This window comes from Culex pipiens, chromosome 3, assembly GCF_016801865.2.
Source record: "Culex pipiens pallens isolate TS chromosome 3, TS_CPP_V2, whole genome shotgun sequence".
NCBI lineage: Eukaryota > Metazoa > Arthropoda > Insecta > Diptera > Culicidae > Culex > Culex pipiens.
In genome coordinates, this window is record NC_068939.1 from 183,110,753 (window position 1) to 183,135,468 (window position 24,716).

General features: G+C 37.6%; 1 protein-coding gene across 3 annotated transcripts in view; it reads left to right on the plus strand.

Annotated features, from left to right (window-relative positions):
- LOC120420630 (uncharacterized) overlaps nt 1-24,716 on the plus strand; it is a 145,148-nt gene that overhangs the window by 57,349 nt on the left and 63,083 nt on the right. For 2 of the 3 annotated variants that reach the window (XM_039583706.2, XM_039583703.2), the window contains exons 5-12: nt 12,361-12,580; nt 12,896-13,035; nt 13,101-13,222; nt 13,295-13,736; nt 13,802-13,929; nt 18,071-18,283; nt 18,345-18,495; nt 18,583-18,664. In XM_039583706.2, coding sequence (XP_039439640.1) covers nt 12,361-12,580; nt 12,896-13,035; nt 13,101-13,222; nt 13,295-13,736; nt 13,802-13,929; nt 18,071-18,283; nt 18,345-18,495; nt 18,583-18,664 — 1,498 coding nt within the window. The remainder of the gene's footprint in view (nt 1-12,360; nt 12,581-12,895; nt 13,036-13,100; nt 13,223-13,294; nt 13,737-13,801; nt 13,930-18,070; nt 18,284-18,344; nt 18,496-18,582; nt 18,665-24,716) is intronic. The other variant, XM_039583705.2, reaches the window with a different exon arrangement.

The window sequence follows — 24,716 nt, forward strand, 5'->3', positions numbered from 1 at the left end:
ATGCTGACGAAGATGAACGACGGCGGCCGGTGATGGCCTGTTGACCTCCCGGATGATCCCGCAGGTTATCGCGCTCAGACCCGAACCCTGCAAATTTGTGTAAACAAACAAACTTTGGGAGAGGAAGCTCTGTGTGCAAAGGACGTTTCGCAAAACGTGGTTCGTCGTGTTTTCGAAGGAAATTTCCGTTGGACAAGTCGCGTCAGCGACTTGGTTGAGCGCAAAAATCGTGCCTGATTACTTAGGAATTAGCAACCCCTCGGTCGCTGGCAAAATCCAAACAGATACCAAGGAAAAAATATGAATACGTTGAATCATCTTAAAAGCGAAAAAGCAAAAAAAAAAAAAATGAAGGTAGTGAGCTCCAATGGTGATCATGTGCTAAAAGGTTATCTCGCTCTCTGCTGCCTTGGAGCTGCCCTCGTCGTGCAGTTATTCAAAACAAAACATTTACTTTATGATGTCAAACGATGGTGGTTGAATGTCGAGCTGTGCTACTGCACACTGTTCCCAGCGGGAAGTGACTAGACACGGCGGGCTGTTTGTGTTTTGTGATTGCTCAGGAGTTTAGATTTATTGCTCGGGATGCAACTGGAGAATTTCTGCGAAGTGTTTACGGATTTCGTTCAAGTTTGTGATATTATCCCAAACAAATGCTGGTAATAAGAGCAAGGAGAATTATGCATGACCTGAGTCTACCTCAGAGGTTCAAATCTGTTGATCCTGTAAGAGTATAACATCTGTGGACAACCCCATAGAGCTGACATCATTGCATACAGTCCTGACTCGATTATCCGAAGTTTTGTATGGGACTTCGGATAATAGAATCACGAACTTTTTTTTTTCTCTTTTTTTCTTTTCCTTGTTTTAAACATCAAATTCGAGTTCTGTGACTCAATTTTAATCAAATTTCAATAGTTGATTGCATAATAAATAATACAGTGGATACTCTCGTTGTCGATATTGAAGGGACCGTCGAGATCGGGAATTATCAAATAATGGAACGAACAAAGCAATCTATTTGAAGGGACTGAACAATTTATTGACAGCTGGAGCAATTATGATATCGAGAAGATCGACAGACAGAGAGTCCACTGTAAAATGCATTTTTTTCAATATTCGTCACCGCCATATTGGCCGCCATCTTTGATCTAAAAACAAATAAATCACTTTAGCTTAGTTTAGGGATCATACTTAAGCTCAACAATCAAAAATAAGGCAAAGAAAAAAAAATATTTTTCGTGATTCGAGTAATGTGGCAATTTCACTATAACGAGCAAAATGTGTGGCGAATTAGCGATATTTTTTTTTTATAATTTGAGCATATGTTGCATAAGTTAACCCTCTACAACCTAACCCCGCCTTTAGACGGGCTTTGATCTATAAAGTCGCCAAAAATGAATTTTCCAACTGATTTTTGATCTTAAAAAAGCATAGGAAAGAAGAACCCTTAAAATTTTAGAAAATTTCAGGGTTGGAATTTTAACTTGTTTTATGTGACTTTGCCAATGTTTTTTAAATTGTAATTTTTTTAGGGGTTAACTTTGGCTGTGTTTTTTACTAACGTTTCCTATATTTTCAGTAAAAAGAAGTAGGCAGTAATTATTGTAGTGTCCCAGACTATGCCTCCACGCATTTTTTTGCAATTTAAATTTTCTCCTATAGAATGGCACCATTATCAGTGCCATTCTATAGGAGAAAATGTGAAAAACATGCAAAAAATTAAAAAAGTAACTGTAAAAACGTAAAAAAATAGATAATATGTAATTATATTTGGTGGTAGAATAGGCCAAATACTACAAAAAAAAAAAACATAAACTGAACAAGATAAATGCAAATTAAAATACTAAAAATAAAACAAGAAAAACATAAAACAAGAGAAGTAAAGTTTTTTGTAGAACAAAAGTTGCTCAAAATGAACTCCTGAACACGAGAAAAAATTCGAAAAAAAAATTGGGCAGTAGAGGGTTAAAAGTAAAGATCAAACGTAATGTGAAAGTCTTTTAATATCACTTTTCTACCTGTCTGACCAAAATATTGACCTAGCTCTTTGGTAAATTATTAAAAATTAACTCAGCCCTTACTACGATTCATACATCATTTGATTCGTTTATGTTCGTTTTAATATTTCCTAGCACGTGCTTCTACTCGCCACCAGGACGCGTGCACGTTTCTGTCGTATCACTCAATATTAAATTGAAAAAATGGTTCAATAATCCTTTCACAGGCCTATCAAGCTTTGAAAAAAAATGAATTATAAAATGATATTTTAGCATGACCACTGACCAACTAAATGTATAGAAAATTATGATCATATTTGATTTTTTTTTCAACTTATATTTCCATACTCTACAAATTTAAGATTATTACTAATGGTGCATTTAAAAAAATCGGGTTTTGATTAGGACTTTTCAGAAAAAAATACTACATATAAAAGTCCTGAGTTTTGTATTTACTTTTTATCATTACAAGTTAAATTCCCAGAGTAGGCATTTTTTTTAATTTTAAAATTGTTTTGGGAAATCATCTTTTGCGCTTGAGCTTAGGATGATGTGAAATCTGAATTTTTGAGAAAGCAAATAGATTTTTTTATTAAATATCGGTCAAACTAATTTTTATAATCAATTCATAAAGTGCACCGTTTTCAAGTTATAGTTCATTTGATTGAATTTTTTGATAAATATCTGCTTTTGCAATTTTGTTTAACGAATAAAACCACCCAAGTAAAAAAATGTTTGATTTTTTTTAAATATATCCTTCTAACACTTGATTGTACTGATGGTTTCTGAGATAATTATAGCCTCTTTTAAGCCCTATGTAAATTTAATTTACAACAGTAATTAACATCCTTAAAAACATTTCTGATCAATTTTTTGATTTCTATGCAAAAAAAAGAATTTAATTCGTAAGGCAGCATTTTACGATAGATCAACTATGATCCCCTTCGGTCAAGAAAGGCCAAGAAGTTGATTTTTCAAATTGATTTAAAAATCCATTTTAAACCCGTTGTGGTCAAAGGGTCATTGTGCTCAAAAAAACAAGCTTTATAGTTGTGAACAATAATATCAAAAATCTAAACCTTGTTGGATCCACTTTTCTGTTCTTTTAAATAAAAATAAAATGGAAATTTTAGAATGGAGTCTAATCTTTCCATAGGGCCAAATGGCTTATTTTGGATATTTCCAAAGAATAGGCTTGATGCAGTAATTTTCGCTGATATTTTTTCGAGGGCTGTGGGACCTGATATTGTGGGTCTCGTGGCGCAGGGGTAGCGGCTTCGGCTGCCGATCCCGATGATGCTATGAGACGCGGGTTCGATTCCCGCCTTATCCACTGAGCTTCTATCGGATGGTGAAGTAAAACGTCGGTCCCGGTTTCTCCTGTCTCGTCAGAGGCGCTGGAGCAGAAATCCCACGTTAGAGGAAGGCCATGCCTCGGGAGGCGTAGTGCCAATAGTTTCGTTTCGTTTTTCGGGACCTGATATTCTGATGAAAATCGTTAGCTAAGTAATTCTCTCCGTTTTTACAAATATTAGCTTGTTTATCTTTATATGTTTAAGAGCACTAAAAATGACATCAATTCAGTGCACGAAGCTGTAAAATCTGGTTCCACCCCCCCCCCCCCCTTTCCCCTCCCTAAAGTGTCGACGTGGTTTATGGATGGTCCCATATGAATCCTTTACATTTTTTTAAAAATATTCAAAAAATACAGAGAATTTTGTTTAAACCATTAAAAAACACAATTCAGTTTGCAAACGAAAATTACTTTACTTTTTATAAAATGTACCGTTCTTTTGTTATTTCCACTTTCGGGTATATTTTCGATTTCTTGTAGTTTTCGTTTTTCATTTTAAACATGCTTCCTAAAACGAAAAATGTTTCAATTTCCGAATATTTTAACTCAAAAGAGACTGCAACTTCAAAACGGCGCACTTTAAAAAAATTGGAAAAGTACTTTTAGATTGCAAATTTGATTTAGCTTTTTAAAAATACGTTTTCGATATTTTTCAACATACCCTTTGGCTCAAAAAATGTCTTTTTGAATTCCATAAAACATTAAAAAAAAAAAAAAACAAAAATGAGAATACAATCTTTAGAACCATTATCAAAATAAGTGAAAAAAGTTTTATAAACAAATGGGGTTATTTTTTTTAGGGTATAACTATTTTTTTTCTAAATATTCCAAATTATAATATACAACTTTGCCGAAGGCACCAAATCGATCAGAAAATCCCATCTCAAGATACAGATATTCGTATATTTTTGTACTCGTTTTGATTCGTGATCAGTCCGCTAAATTGTAAGGAGACTTGTATGGAAAAACTAATGATGCAACTTTTTTTTTTTGCATGGATAATGTATAGACAAAGTTTCATCCGAATAAAAATTAAATAAATTGGAGCTAATTTGCAAAAATTCAGAGAACTACTAAGCTTCAAGCTAAAAATATAATACAATTGCATTTGAGTTGAGGAAATATTCCAACTTGTAGATCTCCACCGGTTGTATACAACGCGCATCTAATCATATGCAAAAACATTCACCATTTAGTACGGTGCTAAGTTTCACGACCGTTTCTTAATTGATACACCGCCGATCACCACCCCAGCAGCTCCACCTCCAACTATCACATCTGTCATCGTTAATAGGAAAAGTAGACGAATCCAAATCAGAAAAGAAATACAAAATCATCTAATTATCACACTTTTGCGATTTTTTTTTGTCAGTTCAAAGATGCGTTGACGTAGCACCAAGTCGCGTCTTTTTTATTCCTATCCCACTTCGCTCGAAACACTCCGGCAAAACCGGCTCGCGCAAGTTCGTATCGGCTTTGCAAATCTCGAAATCCTAGCGTTTGTGAGCTCCCAAAGTGAGGGGGGATTTCCGTTTGCCGTGTTATGTTCTGCGAGCACTTTTTATTGCCACTTGACGAGTAAATATTTTGACGGATTTGCGTCACGGCGTTGAACTTGGGGGTTTCGAAATTTTGCTGTTGAGCTGACATTTGATACTTTGGCAGTTGCTCCCACGCATCAAATATTTTGCTGAATTCGTCCGAAACCGGTATTTGGTGAGGCTAGTGTGCGAATTTACACCAAATTTATAAATATATCAATCTGAGCTGTGTTTTGATTTCGTGTTAGCAAAATAAAGCCTGTTTTTTTAGATCTGTTGCTGATCCGATTGACCGGTTTAGATTTGCATTGATTCGAATGAATTCCGCTCAAAGTCTCGAAGATGACGCAAGACTTTAAAAAATTTAGTTTCTTTTTCGTTAACCTTGAATGAAACAAATTAATTAATTTTTAACAAGCTTTAAAAAAAAAATAGCTGAATCATCGCATCCGCCCTACTATGTGTTAATCGTTTTAACCTCTTGTCACAGAAAAAACAGCCGCCGCCATACTTAAACTCGCACCACCCGCTTATCGCTCAGGCTTATCTCGTTTCAGCGAGATTTAGCTAGTACAGCAGTTGAAGGCGGTTTGGGCTGGCCATTTCAGTGAAATAATGTGTTGTTTTCCTATGCGTTCTTCATACCCTAACTGAATACACAGGTGTCATCTTGTCACACGATGATTTTCGACGTTAAGAGATTTTTTGAAACCGTCCGATTCCAAGCAAAAGTTTTATGGGGATACGTGGAGAATTTCCCTTGTCCTCTTAAAACAGTGTGTTCGTGGAGAATTTCCCTTGTCCCATTAAAAATGTGTATGATACGTGGAGAATTTTTCCTTGTCCCCTTAAAAACTAGAGCTTCTACACTAGCTTTCCAATTTGTAAGAATGCTTAGATGGATGAACCAATAATGCAAAAATGCTTTTTTGGTTATAGGGCATCCCTACACAATTTAAGCCTAAACAAATAACAAAAAAAAAAGATTTTTAGGTTGCTCTCTTGATTCATTTACTTCAGACCATTCGCGCTAAATATCACGTTTTATGAACTTAATTACAGTTCACACCACTCAGCTATTAGCTCAGATTTTGCGGTAATTTTCCATCACACGAGCCGTCCTTCTGACGTCGTTCCGTGTGTGTACGCTAAAGTCAGTCAGTTGTTGGTCTACCTTGTTGAGAGATTGCAACTGCAACAAGGTCCCTACTACTCAATTTTACCACTTTATCTCGGTACACACTCAACAAACTGGTCTTCGTCGTCGCGACGACCTACGTAAACACGAAAACGAGTCTGGAAGTCTCACCCTCCTTCACCGCCCACCCTTGTGAGTTGATAATGATGATAAGTATATTGTGCTAAAAATAGCAACACGCCAAGTCCGCGCTTCCCTTCCCTTCTACCTTGACTATTATTCACTTCTTTTTTTTATTGCCGGCTTAGTGAGAAAGCGTCCCCGCAGCGCTTCTGACTGAACTCAACCGGAGAACGATGCTTAAATTGATACCGGCCAGAACCGGTTTGCGGTGGACGTCAACGACGACGACGCCGCCGCCGCCAGTTTGCGGCCACTTAAAACTGCAAGTCCTCCTCCTCGACCTCCTCCTTTAGTAAATGAGCGTGACACTTGAAGTCGGTCCTCCGACTCCTCCTCCGTTGACCGACCTCCTCCACCCAGAGAACATCAGAGGCGGGGACAATTTAATAAGATTGCATCATTCACAGTTGCTCGGAGGAGAGTTGTGTTGTTATTCTTACAACCCCATGATCATCAGCCAGTTGAGTGAAAAGAGTCAAGTGCCACGCGAGACCTGCGGCGTGGGCCAGGGCCCCGAGGTTGGGTGATGCTGGTTCGCTAATTGAAACTTTTCTTCTTTTCTTGTCTTGTGCTACTGAGCTGACTTGGCTCGGATGATGAAAACGAGTGTGAGAAGGCAAAGGAACACACTCTATAAAAATACTTTGTAACAACCGATGACGGGGATTCTCTTGATTTGTTTCGTAAAAGTTGTTATTGTTTTTGAACGAAAACGATCTTGTGGATTCATATACTAAATGCATTAGGGTGGTTCTTCACGGTAGATTTTGCGTTTTGTCTTCCTAACTGAGGAAAGGCAATAGAATCACTCGAAAAATTAGCTTCTTAAGTACACCTCCAAACAACGCGTCGTTTAGGATTTTTTTTTTCGAAGTGGATTTTTTTAAGAACAAGGGCATCATAAGTTTAATACAAATTTGATGGTATCTGAGCATGAATTACCTTAAAAATATATGCGCTACAATAACGCATTTTAAGGGTGCACAGAAAGAAACCAATGAAATTGTTATCTTCTTATTCCAACATTGTCAAACTTACGGAGCCAATCCTACATAAAACGGACTGTAAAAATAGTCAAACTTAGTTGTAAATAATTTTATTTAGTTCTTTAATGGATGAATTCATAATTACTTCGAAAGCATTCCATACTATTCAAAATACTCAAATGTGAAAAAAAATCTAGATGCAAAAGCCCTGGTTGATGTGGTGCACCGTTAACATAGGAGCAGTTCTCTCAGATTTCGGTCATTCGATTTTATTTGTATTTTTTAATCCGACTGAAACTTTTTTGGTCCTTTCGGTATGCCCAAAGAAGCCATTTTGCATCATTAGTTTGTCCATATAATTTTCCATACAAATTTGGCAGCTGGCCATACAAAAATGATGTATGAAAATTCAAAAATCTGTATCTGTTGAAGGAATATTTTGATCGATTTGGCGTCTTCAGCAAAGTTGTAGGTATGGATACGGACTACACTGGAAAAAATGATACACGGTAAAAAAAATTTGGTGATTTTTTATTTAACTTTTTGTCACTAAAACTTGATTTGCAAAAAAGCACTATTTTTATTTTTTTTATTTTTTGATATGTTTTAGAGAACATTAAATGCCAACTTTTCAGAAATTTCCAGGTTGTGCAAAAAATCTTTAAGCGAGTTATGAATTTTTGAATCAATACTGATTTTTTTTTAAATCGAAAAATAGGTCGCAAAAAGTACTCTAGTGAAATTTTCATAAAGTGCACCGTTTTCAAGTTATAGCCATTTTTAGGTAACTTTTTTGAAAATAGTCGCAGTTTTTCATTTTTTAAAATTAGTGCACATGCCTGCCCACTTCTGAAAAAAATATTTTTGAAAAGATGAGAAAATTCTCTATATTTTGCTTTCTTGAACTTTGAACTTGTTTCACCCAAACAACACACCATTTACTAATGTCGATATCTCAGCAACTAATGGTCCGATTTTCAATGTTAAAATATGAAACATTCGTGAAATTTTCGGATCTCTTCGAAAAAAATATTTTCCAAATTTTTAAACCAGGACTAACATTTTAAAAAAGCGTAATATTGAATGTTGGCACTTATGAAAAGTTAGTCTTGGTTTAAAAATTTTGAAAATATTTTTTTCGAATAGATCGGAAAATTTCACGAATGTTTCATATTTTTACATTTAAATTCTGACCATTTTCGAAGGTTTTTTTTTTAAATATGTTTTCCTTCTCTTGGCAAATCCATTGTTAGAATATCCAAATCCATCAAAATGAACTATAGTACAAATCATAGTTGAAAGGTACTCCAAAACTCTATTAGCTTATAAGAATTACGAAATTGTGAATTGATTATTTACTAATAAAAACAAATTAAATTTAAAAAATCGGACCATTAGTTGCTGAGATATCGACATTAGACAATGGTGGGTTGTTTGGGTGAGACTTAGAAAACATCAATTTTCCTGTTTTTAAACATTTGCATGGCAATATCTCAGCAACTAAAGGTCGTATCAACAAAGTTCAAAAAGCAAAATGTAGAGAATTTTCTCAGCTTTTCAAAAATATTTTTTTCAAAAGTAGACAAACATGTGCACTAATTTAAAAAAATGGAAAACTGCGACTATTTCAAAAAAAAAATCCTAAATATGGCTATAACTTGAAAACGGTGCACTTTATGAAAATTTCACTAGAGTACTTATTGATTGCAAATTTGATTTTACATCGAGAAATGAAGTTGAAAAATTTATGCAACCAATATTTCGATTTTTTTGAAAAAAAAAGTGTTGATTCGAAAATTCATAACTTAGTTAAAAAAAATTTGCACAACCTGGAAATTTCTGAAAAGTTGGCATTTTATGTCCCCTAAAACATATCAAAAAATAAAAAAATAAATAAAAATAGGGTTTTTTTTGCAAATCAAGTTTTAGTGACAAAAAGTTAAATTAAAAAATCACCAAAAAATTTTTTACCGTGTACCATTTTTTTCCAGTGTAGTCCGTATCCATACCTACAACTTTGCCCAAGACACCTAATCGATCAAAAAATTCCTTCAAAAGATACAGATTTTTCAATTTTCATACATCATTTTTGTATGGACAGCTGCCAAATTTGTATGGAAAATTACATGGACAAACTTATGATGCAAAATGGCTTCTTTGGGCATACCGAAGGCACCAAAAAAGTTTCAGTCGGATTAAAAAATAAAAACATTAAAATTTAAGAAAAAAGACTGATTTCGTAGAGAATTGCTCATAGGTTTTAAAGATCAAAAATCAATATAATATCATTCAATATTTTATTTTTTGATATCGCAAATCTCTTAGACTCCGGACTACGATTATTTATTGTTTTTTTTTATTTGGAAGAAACTTTGTGTTTATTCCAATCAAAATATTTTCAAATGATCCTTAATATTTGATATGGTCAAACATAAATGGGTAATTCTCCGCCAACTCACACAGCAGTTGCCCCGACCCCTCTTCGATTTGCGTGATACTTTGTCCTAAGAGGTAACTTTTGTCCCTGATCACGAATCCGAGGTCCGTTTTTTGATATCTCGTGACGGAGGGGCGGTACGACCCCTTCCATTTTTGAACATGTGAAAAAAGAGGTGTTTTTCAATAATTTGCAGCCTGAAACGGTGATGAGTTAGAAATTTGATGTCAAAGGGACTTTTGTGTAAAATTAGACGCCCGATTTGATGGCGTACTCAGAATTCCGAATAAACGTATTTTTCATCGAAAAAACACTAAAAAAGTTTTGAAAATTCTCCCATTTTCCGTTACTCGACTGTAAAAATTTTTGGAACATGTCATTTTATGGTAAATTTAATGTACTTTTCAAATCTACATTGTCCCAGAAGGGTAATTTTTTCATTTAGAACAAAATTTTTCATTTTAAAATTTCGTGTTTTTTCTAACTTTGCAGGGTTATTTTTTAGAGTGTAACAATGTTCTACAAAGTTGTAGAGCAGACAAAAATTTTGATATATAGACATAAGGGGTTTGCTTATAAACATCACGAGTTATCGCGATTTTACGAAAAAAAGTTTTGAAAAAGTTACTTTTTGCGTTTCTCTTTGTTTCGTCGTCCGTGTCCGTCGCGGGTTACCATCAATGGCCATGATCGATGACGACCAACTTTTTCAAAACTTTTTTTTCGTAAAATCGTTCGTAAAATGTTTATAAGTAAACACCTTATGTCTATACATCAAAATTTTTGTAATTGTCTGATCTACAACTTTGTAGAACATTGTTACACTCTAAAAAATAACCCTGCAAAGTTAGAAAAAACACGAAATTTTAAAATGAAAATTTTTGTTCTAAATGAAAAAATGACCCTTCTGGGACAATGTAGATTCGAAAAGTACATTTAATTTCCCATAAAATGATATGTTCCAAAAATTTTACAGTCGAGTAACGGAAAATGGGAGAATTTTTAAATCTTTTTTAGTGTTTTTTTCGATGAAAAATACGTTTTTTCAGAATTCTGTGTACGCCATCAAATCGGCCGTACAATTTTACATAAAAGTCCCTTTGACACCAAATTTCTATCTCATCACCGTTTCAGGCTGCAAATTATTGAAAAACACCTCTTTTTTCGCATGTTCAAAAATGGAAGGGGTCGTACCGCCCCTCCGTCACGAGATATCAAAAAACAGACCTCGGATTCGTGATCAGGGACAAAAGTTACCCCTTAGGACAAAGTTTCACGCAAATCGAAGAGGGGTCGGGGCAACTTTTCCCGATTTCGTGTGAGTTGGTAGAGAATTACCCAAATGTCTTTAGGCATTTTCAAATGTCAGGGCTGTTTTAAAATTTGGAAAATATTTTTATTTGAGAGATCGAAGAATTTCACGATACTTTCATTTTTTAATAGGTTATCGTCACTGAACAGTTTCACACGTTTCAATGAATGGAACTAGTAAATATCGTTAAAATTTTCATAAACTTTTTTGTATCTTTTTATAAAATAAACTACCAAATAAAACACGTTAAAATTTGACTTAGGTAGCAATCTTTAATAATTTCAAGAATATTAGTATTCTATATTAATTTGAAAGTCATTATAACCCTCTTATGAATTATTTTTATTATTCAAAAACCCTAGAACCACCCTTGAAATCTCACCGCCATCAAGATATTCGAAACGCAAGTCATAAATTTAATTGAGAGAAGAAACGGAACGGAATGCTCAAAAATAAAATGATCCAACTCGTACCAGTAACAGTAGATCTCGACGAAAGGACGCTGGCTGTGGCGCGAGAGGGAATGGAAAGAGGTTGACATTCAAGTTCAAGTCGATTAACTTCTGGCGCTTGCCTGCTTTTTTGGTCCGTTCGTTCAGTGGCAACGGTTTGCGGTATTTACAATGTTTAATAAAAATGGTTTTCTCGACACGCTGTTATGTTTTGCGAGTCTTTTTCTTTGCACTGTGTTTCGCGTGTGCTGCTAGGGTTGATGCTCCTATTTTGTTCCGTTGATTGCGCAAAGCGGTTTGTTTTATGACTCCGGGGCGTTTTGGGTGGACGTTGAGAAGGAAACACCACACTGACAACCATAACGATGCCAATAAAATCAGTCAAGCAGTTTGCAGAAAAAAAATGAATGGGGGCAGACACGAGTGAAATTCCTCGCGACAAGCTTGTTGATTGTGCGTATATTTTTATGGTACGAAAAGAAGAAGGAGAAGAATTATTGGGTGGCAAAACATTCCAACGTGATGATTACGACTTAATTTTTTATCTGGGGAAGGGTAAATCTGGTTTTGTAATGTTGTCTCGATGGTTTTAAGGTGCAAAAGTCGAGCTATTTTTAGAATGATAAAAAAAACGCACCTTTCCAGATAATTCACTGTTATCGGAGAGCGATCGTAACTAAAACCCGGCTTATCATGGGAAATTTGGGGGTCGAATCGATTACGACCACAAACAGAGCCATAAATAATTGTCTGGCTGACGTGTTGGATTCGATGTTGACCACCGAATTTCCAGTTGCGGCCTCATATCGATACATCAATCTCTTATCGCAGGTTGTCACCGCACCCCATATCCGGTTTTGGCTTGTTTGGACACGTAGCCGAACCAGTCATTTCGCTTTTTTTTTCCTTTTGATAACCAATCTAATTGAGTGTGTGTTTTTCTTTTCCCCTCCCCAGGTTCGATACGTACCGGAGAGTCAACGCAAGTACCAGATAAGGAAGCGCCAGCCGACGCAGGAGCGGGCGGCCACGTTCGTGTGCTACACGTGCGGCTTCGACACCCCGTCGTCGCAGCTGCGGCTCGTCTACTGCTGTCCAAACGCCGAACGGGAGCCGTACTTTCCCTTCATCAAAACGATGAAAGCACCGGCCAATGCTAGTCCGATAAGTCCACAAGGTAATTGAGGTTTCATTCTATTGTGTAAATTTAACTCTTTCTTATGTAATTTTACCTAAATCAACGTGTGAAAAAAATTACTGTGAAAATATCTCGCTGATGTAATTTTACTTACTTTTTGATGTAAAATTACACATTTTTCTGAGTCAACATCCTTAAACAAAAAACTGTGTAATTTTACATCATAAAAATAGTAAAATAACGTTAGCGAGGTGGTATTTACACCCATTTCTGTGTTGTTTTATTTAAACTAATTGTATTAGGAAAAGTTACATCAAAAGCATGTAAAATTAATTTACTCTTTCCCTTTTTAAGGTATGGTGCAAATATGTTCAACGTGCAATAAGAAGAATCATCATCTGTCGGAGGGTGGCACCGTAAGCAATGTTGAAGAAAGGTATCCGTCTCCTACGAAAATGACGCCAAGTGTGATAAACGAGGTTGTTCGATTTAAGGTAATTACTCTTATTAGCCAAAACCAATTAAAATATTTAAAACAATCGCTTCCTGCATCTTTTAGCCTTATGAATCTGCCTCTGCTCCTTCCGGACCGCTGCGGGACCAGAAGGACTTCCGAAGAGATTCAAGACCAAATACACCGCCTCACTCTCAAGGACCAGTTGAAAACGGTCATGTTTTTTCGTAAGTTCCCTGCTCCGTTGTCACTCCATACGAAATCTGTAGCTCAAACTCAACCTCCCCATTTTTCCCTAGATGTTACATTTGTAAGAATAACTTCCCCGCCCAATCGATGGAGTGGCTGTCGACCAGTGCCGAGCACATGAATTCGCATGCAATGCATTTCCCCTGCCTGAAAGGCAGCAACGACCAGGGCCCGGGCCGGGTGCTGGCGTGCAAGGTCTGCGTCAACAACCTGACCGTCCAGTGGGAGACGATGGACGCGGACCGGGTGCCGCTCGAGCACCGCAAGTACATCATTCCGTCGCCGACGCCGAACGCGGTCTCGCCGAGCGGGGGCGGTGGCGGGGGTGGTGGTGTTGGGGGTGTCCCCGGGCAGCACCGGGCGCCGATCGCACTGGCCACGCCCCCGACCACGCCGGCCGGCTCGAGCGTGGCCAGCACGTCGGTGTACTGCTTCGTCTGTGGCCTACACTCGGAACTGAGCTTCGCTAGATTGTTATACGCCAATAAAGAGGTGAGGTTTCTGGAAACATTTATTTATATACTTAGATGAATAACACAATCTTCCTTCAATTTTAGGGTTCTCGACCGTATTTTCCCTTCCTGTCCAAACACAAGTCACCTCCCAACGCGGAACAGCTGCGCGAAGACAGCTCGGCGTTGGTCTGTACATTTTGTTATCACTCGCTGTTGAATCAATGGCGGAAGTAAGTAACACTATGACTCTCTTAATGTTTGAAATTTTGATACGTGTTTACTTGAAGCTCAAATCTGTGTTTGTGCAATTTAAAAAACAAATTTCACTTCCGTAACCGAAGCGTTTGATACGGTATGTCCACGCATTCTTCCTCCCCTGTTGATTGTGTGAAATGTGATCCGTTCACATAATCTATCTCTGCGACCAATGCAACGGCTTGGCCGGCCTCTCGGATGTACAGAAATCATAAATGTGTTTGATTAAATTGGATTGGGATTGGATCAGATCAGGTATTTGAATTTCATGTCCGTAATATGGCCTAGAATTTCTATGAATTATAATAATACTGTTAAACAAAAGTACCACTTTTGAAAGTTTGATGGAACTAAAAATCACCATGACCCCTAAATTAGGGGCTCTAATATTTGATTTTTTTTCTCGGAAGCTAAACGAGATTTCCCAGATTTTGGCTTTGAAGTATTTGAAGATCGGTTAGATTTCAAATATCAAGAATCTTTGAAGTTATTAATTCTTCATTAGTTTTAAAACAGATCAAAACTCGTTCTTTTTTTCTCAAAGATCAGTACAGAACTCCAGAGAACTCAAAACTGCAATGTTATCTATGCCAAACTTACCGCAAAAAAAAATTGCGTTTACGCCTATGATGTTGGCATGAATCGCAAAAATGGCTTAAGAACAAAAAGGGCTAAATAGCCATATTTCAAAAAGTCACTTTCCCCATGCTAGGGCAGCTCGAGTTTCAGTCTAGTTCAATTTGAGATTTATGCTCAGTACACCCAGACCATTTGGAAGGTCATAAGTCAAATTTGAACCACCCTAATATTCAGAGTCCTCCAGTACATTTTCCATTACTGAAAAAACGGCCACTTTTATCAAACTAGAGTTTTTTTTTATCCTGGTGGTAGAGGAAGTAACAATGCATGTGTGCGCGTGCACAACTAATCCAATATCCGTAGGCCGGCTACGAAGTGATGGAAAAGTTTAATTTGTATCAGACTTTATTTTGCTGATATAGTTTATCTCATTAGGACGGACATTCGGTGGTGTCCGTCCTCGCGCTGCCTTCAATGACCCATTTAAGAAAGATAGAGCTCCATGTGGTCCAATTCCGGGGTCATTGGGCATTGGCGGGCCCGCCTGAACATTAACCAAGCACCAGCAAAGTTCTCGTCCTTTCATTAACCTTTCAATCTCAAAAGCCAAAAAAGTAATCAGCGCTTATATAAACACAAAATCAATGGTTTGATCACACCAAATTTCTCCAAACCATCCTCAATTTCCTCTCAATACTAACTTATTTCGTTTAAAGCAACGTCCAGTTATTACATCTGGTCTCAGTTATCAGTTATTTTTTAATGAAGATGTCTTACGTTGTCTGATTCGAGATTTGGATTCACTTTTAACAAGTTTTCATCACTGGCATTAATTTTAAAATTTTCACAAAAAAACAACTGCCAAATGTTCCTAATGAAATGAGGAACAAGACAATTCCGCTATTCAATTTGTAGCTTAGAATCAAGGATTGAAAAAAAGAATCAGTCACCAAAAGTGATTACCTGATATTCGACAGAGCCCGGAGTCAGCTATCATCATCAATCGTTAAATTTTAATGTTCACTGACAGCGCCAGGCGGTCATTTGAATGCGTCCGTCAGCTGACACACACGAAGTTGACACGAAAGAATCCCGAGCTCAACACCAGAAACGGCCCGGGCGACACGACGGCACATGCTCTTTCTCTCTTTGCCGTTCTCTTTCTCGCTTGTGCAAGTAAGTGTAGGCCGTGGGGTGACAGCAATCATTTGAATGCAGTCATGAGGAAGGTGATCGAATTACGGTAGAATGTCAAACGAACGAATTCTTTGCGAACGAAATTCTGGTGTGAGTCAAACGACCGTGTGAGTGAAGTTGATAAAGTACGTAATGCACTGCCTATATCTACACCCTCATTTCAGATCACTTCGTTTTGTCAAAATCTAACCTACTCAGAAATGCTTGTAAATATGAGTGAAAGGGACAATGGTCAGATTTTATTTAATTTTCCTCAGAATTCAAAAAAAAAATGTGGAATACACCCAAATCTACGTTCGCCGAATTGAAATTTGGTTCCGAATCTCATGAACACTTGTTCGCGATTTTTGGAAGTGATTTTTCTCCTTTTTTTTCATAAAATTATTTTTATTAGGTCCTTTTCGGTACTGGGACCTGGTTAGGACCGAGTCGGCTTTTGTAATTACATTTGACTTAATAATTACAGAGGATCTTGTGTGTAAATGTTAGTGGGAGGGGAGCCGATTACCCGCGGCCTACTCGGGGTTAGTAGGGAAGGGATTGATGTTAAGGACAAGGCGTGGGAAGGGAAGGGGGATTGTGTAGGGGGATTTTTCTCCTTGTAATGCTTAAGATATTCATGATTCAACAAAAAAAGTTTATTTTGCTTTTAACCGGGACCGTGGTGTAGGGGTAAGCGTGGTTGCCTCTCACCCAGTCGGCCTGGGTTTGATCCCAGAAGGTCTCGGTGGCAAATTTTGAGACGAGATTTGTCTGATCACGCCTTCCGTCGGATGGGGAAGTAAATGTTGGCCCCGGTCTAACCTAGAGGTGTTAGGTCGTTAGCTCAGTCCAGGTGTAGGAGTCGTCTCCCTGGGTCCTGCCTCGGTGGAGTCGCTGGTAGGCAGTTGGACTAACAATCCAAAGGTCGTCAGTTCGAATCCCGGGGTGGATGGAAGCTAAGGTGTAAAAAGAGGTTTGCAATTGCCTCAACAATCAAGCCTACGGACACCTAGTTTCGAGTAGGAATCTCGCAATCGAGAACGCCAAGGCAAAGCTGTAGAGCGAATAATTTGATTTTTTTGATTTTTGCTTTTAATTTAGGGAGTCTTGATTTCTTTTTTGTCTTCCTTCAAGGAATGTAAGATGTAGAACTGAAGAATATTCAAGATCATGGATACACTCAAAAAATAAATCATGTTGAAGTTACGTGAAAACCAGGGTGATCACATCACATCACTCCACAAGCTTAATATTGTTCCTTGAGCGATTTTAGGTCTCTCGGTCAAATATTAGCAAATGTTGACTACCCATACTTGAAGGTGAAGTTTGTATGAAAAAAATGTATGAAATACCAAATTTTCTTACGGTTTTGTCTGCAGGGTGCACTACTTCCATTCAAATAATCCCAAAGGTGAAATTCTTATTTAAAATGAAATGCTTTAAAACTTTTTCGAACATATTAAAGCTATAAAACTCAATCCTGATTAGTTATTAGTGACTTAAAAAAGTATTTTTTGCTTGAAAATGTTTTTTTTTTCGTCAGCTTCAAGCTCGAGTGTCATTGGATTAATCTTAACCAATATTGCTAAAAATTGACACAGATGCTTAATTCTAATGCTCCGAATATATTCGATATATGATTTCCTGTAATCTTAGATGATGGCTTAAATGACGGCATTAAATATTTTTTGAATTTTACAATCCAAGAATTTTAAATATTTTTTGACCCATGTCGATGCAACCTCGCCAATCTGCCGGAAATTTTCAAATTTAGACATATAAAATTAGCATCTGGGCCAAATATGAGCTTAAAGGTTCAAAAACGTCAAAAATCTTAAAAAAAGGCTGTAACAAAGGCGAAATTCAAATAAATTTCGAAATTCAAAATGAACCTAAATTGCCTAACATTGCAACAAAATGAAGAGTAAAGCATCAAAATTGATTAAATATGCAGGGAGTTAAAGCATTTTAGTGAAAAAATTGCACGATTTTCAAACTCAAATAAAAAAGTGTTCCATCCAGATATCAACCAGATTCGACCTGGAGCTTTTAGGGGATATCTGAGATTGAGAACGCTTTGGGTATCGTAGCTTAACATATGAAATAGACACTTTTTCTTTTGGTGAATTTTTTGGGTGTTTTTTTTGCTCGAGGACCCTTTAGATCCCATTTTCTGGTGATAAATTTATCTGATTCGTAAATAGAAACAAGCATAAAAAAGTTTATTTTCATCCTAAAATTAAGGTTAAAAAAATATTGAGACACTGATTTTCGAATGCTTACATGCAAAAAAATAAAATGTCATGAAATCAGCCGATTTTGTACAAAAAATCTCTACTTAAAATTATCCTTCCCTAGATACGACGCTCAAAACACGGTGCCCCCGGGCAGCCGGGAGTACAACTTCCACGACTACTGCTGCCACCTGTGCGGGATCACGACCTACCGGAAGCGGGTGCGGGCGTTGCCCATCCGGGAGTATCCCTTCGTGGCGAACCGGAAAAGTGACGGACTGCTGCTGGAGAACGGCGACTACGCAGTGGTCTGTCTGGATTGCTACGAAGGGTTGAGGTGAGTCTGGCTGGATCGGAACATCGTGTAGAATTGTGGTTTAATTGCGCGATTATTGCAGGCAACAATCGGCCGAGTACGATCGGTGGGGAGTGGCGATCGAGAAGCGGGAGTACAACTGGGTCGCGCAGCCGCCGCCGCCGGAGGACAGTCCGGAAGTGTCAGTCGCCCGCCTGCCGAGCGGGGAACGGACCGATAAAGTTAGTAAAAATGTAAGTGACGCTTGCGAAGACGGAGGGTGCGAACTAATTCTCACGTTCTGCTCTTTTCTCGAAAAAATCAACTATCACCTTTTGCAGTCTCAAGTAGGCCTACGTCCAATACCAAATAAGAAGAACTGTTCTCCAAAGCAAGTCAGTAGCGATAAGCAGCGCGATTCACGTAAGTAGCTAATCCTTTACTTTGTTTTTTGCAATATTTTAATACATTGTTGATGACCAAAACGGCGCCAAAGGTTAATGGGCTGTAAAACTGTCCCGCCGGTCGACGACGACGAGATTGTTGTAGATGTGACGAATTTATGATTGTTGTCTATATTCAATTTACGTCGCGAAATCCCGTGGTCAAGGGTGAGAGTTGTATTTCTTTTTATAGCTGATACTCCAGCCACTACTAGTCGGGCTGACTGACTAGTCTGGTGTGACGCAATCGGGTTATTTGCGTGACAAAGCTGCTACTTTACTGCTGGTTAAGCCAGGTTACCAGCCATTAAGCTTTGATCAGTTACATTTTATATTGTTGTTTTATGACATCATTGGAAGCTGTGATCTCTTGAATCGTTGAACATTCAACTATTCAATTCAATTAGTGTTTATTAAAATTTAACAGTTCTGCTCTAGGATGTTACGTTTGCAAAATCGTTAAACATTATTTAAGATTGCAATCTGAAAAGTCATATTACGAAAATGGAAAAAATGGATTTTTCTTTTCAATTTGTTGGATTTTAAACGAAAATAATAAAGATTTTTTCAGCTTTTCGATTTTTTTCCGAAATGGGCAAAGATAGACATCATTTTTATAAATACAAAAAAAAAATCATATGTTTGTATTTTCTCCGATCTTTTTGTTTTCAAGATAGGCAACATGTTTGTCGTACATTTCTAAGGCACAAATGTTGCGGTTTTTGTCCTTTAAAAAAAAAAATATTATAATTATAAGTACTAGTACGGATTTTGAAAAATACCTATATTTTTGAATAAAATAGTTAATTAAAACTATTTTTTTCAGTGTCACTATTTTCTGAATAGTCATTATCGATATCTACAACTTTGCTCAAGACACCAAATCGATCAGAAAAAAGCTTCAAAAGATACAGATTTTCGAAAATTTACGTACCATTTTTCTATAGACATCTGCCAAAATTGTATGGGGACTTGTATGGGGTGAATCAATGACACAAATAGCTTCTTCGGTCAAAACAAAGGGAAAGCCCCCCACAAAGATTAAGCCAATCTAACAAAATACAAATTAAATCCATTTCCGGAATTGGGGGAGAATTGCTCCTTTATCAAAAATAAGAACAAATCTGTAATCCACGTGACCTTTTGAAAAAATGCCAGGCCAGCCCTACTGCCTCAATTTAACCGCAAAGGAGATTCGTTGAACTTGGTTGAGTTTGAGCACGAAATTAATTGAAAAATAGATTCATAGTTGCTGAGATATCGGTATTTGAAAATTCAGTGTTAAAAATGCTAATTTTTTTACTAAACGTTCATTATGTAAAATTTTGTTTTTAACTATTTTTTTTATTTGAAATCAGATTTTGAATGAAATATTTAACTATTTTCTGCCAAGATTTTAAAGTTTTCCAAATTATTATTATTATTTTTAACTTGGCAACACTGCCATATTATTTTTTTCTCACCCCTATACTTCCAAATTTTTTAGTTTGTTTTATATTATTCTTCATTGCTTCATTCATGTTTGATGTTTTTTATATGTATTTATCTTGTTTAGTTTGTTTTTTTTTTCTATTGGTAGTTTAAGGCATTTTATGAAGTTTGTTATTTTGATCTACTTAATTTTCATTTTACTTTCAGTTCTAAAAAAACTAAATTTATTTTAGCAATTTTAGAAAAAAAAGTTCGTTCTACCTAAATTACTTTTCAAGATACCACGCCAATCTGCTGTGGCTCTCAGTTTTTGACATAAAATATGCTGAATAAATCAAATTCAAGAACACTTCACCACACCGAAAAAAAGAGTGGAGACAAATATTGATCTGTTGTTCCCCCTCCCAAAATCGTCTCCCCAAGCATCCCCTTCTTAAGCACGTCAACCGCACAGTTTATAAACTCTATTCACCTTATCAAACTTTTTCGCCTCTCCATCACACGCGAAACACAAATCTCTCTTCCATTTTGTTTTTTTTTTCGCCCAGCGCGTTCAATTTTAGTGAACCATTTAGCTGAATTTGCGGAAAAAGTGTGAAACAACTTTTCCCCTTACACGGTTGGTGTGGTGGCCCCTTAATACACATTCCAGAGCAGCAGGTAGACTCAGCGATAAAATGTGGGCAAGGTGTGTGGGATGGGAGAACCAGAGGCGAAAACTTTGTGTAATTTCATACAAAATTAAAATAAACACGACAACCTGAAAAGTTAAGGATCTCTCAGTCACAGTCAAAAAGGGACCCACTTCCTGGAAGGAGAAGTGATCTCGCTAATTCTCTCTCGCTCACTCTCTCTCTCGGTTTCACCAAACCAACACTGACTGGGCTAGCCGGGGAACTTGGTCGCTGTGTGTGATACCCTGCCTGTGATACACTTGTTCCGATATGGCAGCCGGAGTTGCTCTTGTTCGCACCGTGACACCATGCCACCTAATATAGTGAAAAATTGAGCAAGCTCATGGCCTCTGGACTGGCTTTGCCGCGTCGGCGGCGGTGGGAGTTGAGAGAGTGTGGCACTGTGGGTGAAATATTTTTGAAAATTAATCAAAAATGTTTATTTTTAAATGTGGAAAAAAATACGGATCAATATTTTCAAAATAGCATCAATTAAAAAATGGGGACCGAATATCACCGAAATATAATTTTTCGCATCATTTTTAATTCTGAAGTGGCTTTAACTCGAAACAGTGCATTTTATCAAAAATTCACAAGATACTTTTTGTTTCCAAATTCAATGTCAAATCCAAAAATGATTTTTGAATGCATTTTCAGCAGTGATCCCCGTGCACCGCGTTCAACCGCGTTCTCTGTTTTCTGTACTCGATCAAACACCAGCACCGCGTGTGCACGCGTACAAGCAAACCTAAACTCTGCCGTGTACAGTCTGTACGCGCACACGAACCTCGAGTTTAAAACCGAACCTTGCACCCCGGGTACAAACCCCGTGCAAGCCGACGACGCAGAAAAGAGACAAAAATAGTTCCCTCACGCTCCCTCTGCTGTAAAGCGGTGTTTCATTCTCCGCTGCAGTCACACTACAGTGTTTGCCTCAGAGAGAGTGAGAAGCAGTCATTTTTTCGTCTCTTTACACGCTCTTCGCTCGCACGGCGTTGTACCCGAGGTGTGCACCCCGTGTTTACACCGCGTGTAAACTTGAGTGCGCCGTGCGGGGAGAACTCGAACATGGCAGCCTGGTGTGTTTGAGGTTCATCTGCACTGAAAACTTGTACGGCGTGTACTGCCGTTCTACGCATAATTGTCCCATGTTCAAAAAAGTGCAACTGAGAAAAACGCGATTGAAATTTTTCGATCGATTTCTGTGTTTCTACGCATAATTGTCCCGTGGGTTCCTATTCGCCCTATGTGTCCCTAATCGCCCCAGTTATCAGTTTATAACCCTTATTTGTGATTCTCTTGCTATACAACAGGTAAACAAGACATAATGCTTAGTAAAACTAATGATTCCGTGTAAGAAAATACTTGGTGGGACAATTATGCGTAGAAGTTTAACGATGGGACAAACAGACTTGATGTTGTTTTTAATGAGTTTCCGAACAAAGTACCAGATTTTATGTGTTTTTCTTAAAGTACACATCAAACTAAACTTAAAAATGTCATAAAGTCAAAATCGTCCAAAACTGACATGGGACAATTATGCGTAGAACGGCAGTGTACAGCGTGCGCGCGTTTCGGGAAGACTGATTTTCGGGTGAATTTTCGATACCTTAAAAAATCCCATTTAAAAAAAAGACATCATCTGCACAGCAAAAAATCGGATAAAAAAATCGAGTTGTTACCAAAATATGCTAATTTCCTGGTATGAACATAAGTGTTTCTTATGTAAAAAATCCGGGAAATCGATTGGTGATGGTTTCATCCACCGCACGAAACGGCCCCAATTCCCCAGAAATTCAGGAAAAATAACCACTTGCACCGCAAAAATCATCCAGGGTCCATTCAACCCCAATTTCGCTATTTTTTTGCCGTTTTCAAATGTTAGGTCAGATTTAAAAAATCTAAAAATATTTTTAACGTAAAGATCAGACAATTTTACATAAGAATGACGATTTACACTTCATAGTTTGACACATTTATGTTGATAAAAATAAAAATTATGTAAAAGGCAGTTTATTCTGTGTTTGGGAAAATTGGCCCGAAATTGATTCTTCAATCTTTTTATTTAGTTTAATTTTTATATCAACATAAATGTGTCAAACTATCAAGTGCAAATCGTCATTCGTTTGTAAAATTGTCTGATGTTTACGATAAAAATATTTTCAGATTTTAAACATCTGACCTAACATTTGAAAACGGTCAAAAATGCTTTTATAGTGGAATTGGGGTTAAATGGACTCTAGATGATTTTTGCGGTGCAAGTGGTTATTTTTACTGTATTTCTGGCCGCATAAAGCCTCCGCTCTAAATACAGACCGATTTTCAACAAAAAATGTAAAAAATGGGGGATTGGGCAAAATGGATCATTTACCGCTTCGTGCGGTGGATGAAACCAATCGATTCCCCGAATTTGTTTACATAAGAAACACTACTTTTCATACCACGGAACCAGCCGCGTTCAATTAAGTCCGAATTTGGGTTCCATTTCGCTCACTGTGCGGTGTTGTCAAAATCGATGGGTCAAATCTGATACAGATTACACTTTCTCATAGTTTCCTAGCCGGCCTTCAAACGTAACATTCGTTTAATTCGTTTGAAAAAAATCTTCAGCTGTTTAAACTAAATTTATTTATTTTTGTTCAAAGAAAATGGGCTTATTAAACGTCACAATTTCACCATGCGTCTCCACCAAATTGTTTCAAATGCTATTTTCGCACTGAACCCACTGTGTCAAGCGATAAATTTCCCCCCTGAAAGCTCATAAACTGTAAAAAGAAAGAAAGTAGTGTCGGTGCGCTTTTGTCGACTTGACCCCCCGTCCCCCCCTTTCACTTTCCTATCCCAGAATTTGTTCTGTTTGACTGAAATATGGGGTGGTGTGGGTTACGTTCAAAACCCAGACTATCTCAAACTCAGGAGGAAAAGAGAGCAGCACAGGAAAGAGAAAGCAACCGGGCACTGGCGTTGGCAGGATACATATTTTATGTGACGTTGTAGTCCTTCGAGAGAGAGCAAGTAGTGAGAGTGTGAGAAAACGGTGAACGGTGTGAAGAGTTTGCGCAAATTATCTAGAACATACAAATTACCATAAATTGAAAGAAAAACCACAACACGAAATGGTCGCGCTATGTTTCCGAGAGTTTGCGAGAGGGGTCTGTGTGTGAGATGTGCGCTTGTATTGGTGCACCCTCCTTTGTGTTCGTCCCTTTGAAGGGGGGGTTTGAAGTTTGGGGAAAGTGGTGTTTGGATGGATGGTTGGCCAAATTATGGAGTTCACGCGCGAGTATCATTCGGCAAGCAGCAGTTCAGCTCGCAGAGAGAGAAAGGTCGAAAACATGGAGAGACAAGTCCTGGAAAGGGATTTGAGGGGACTTTTTGGGGTGGTGGATAGAAAAGGGGTTGTTCGGTTGAACGAAAAACACATTTTGCTTCATTTTAACCTTTTTTTTCTCTTTTGTTTGTTGCTCTTGGATGTCGTCTCGCCTATGGTGTTCGTATTATGGTTTTAATTTCCCTTTGTGTGTTTGTACGAATCGCTTTGCACCATTCGAGCAACATACAGAAAGCATATTAAAAGTTTTCTCTTTTCCCCCCCGGAAGTCTTCCCACTTTGTTGGAATTTTTGTTCCGGGTGGAATCCATCGCAATTCACTTGGCTTCAAACAAAATGTAGTTCTTTTGAGAAAATAAGGAAAAAATGCAGGTTATGTTTTGTAGCGAAAAAATACGTATTCCAAAAAAAAAAAAAACGAAACTATTGGCACTACGCCCCCCGGGCATGGCCTTCCTCTAACGTGGGATTTCTGCTCCAGCGCCTCTGACGAGACAGGAGAAACCGGGACCGACGTTTTACTTCACCATCCGATAGAAGCTCAGTGGATAAGGCGGGAATCGAACCCGCGTCTCATAGCATCATCGGGATATTCC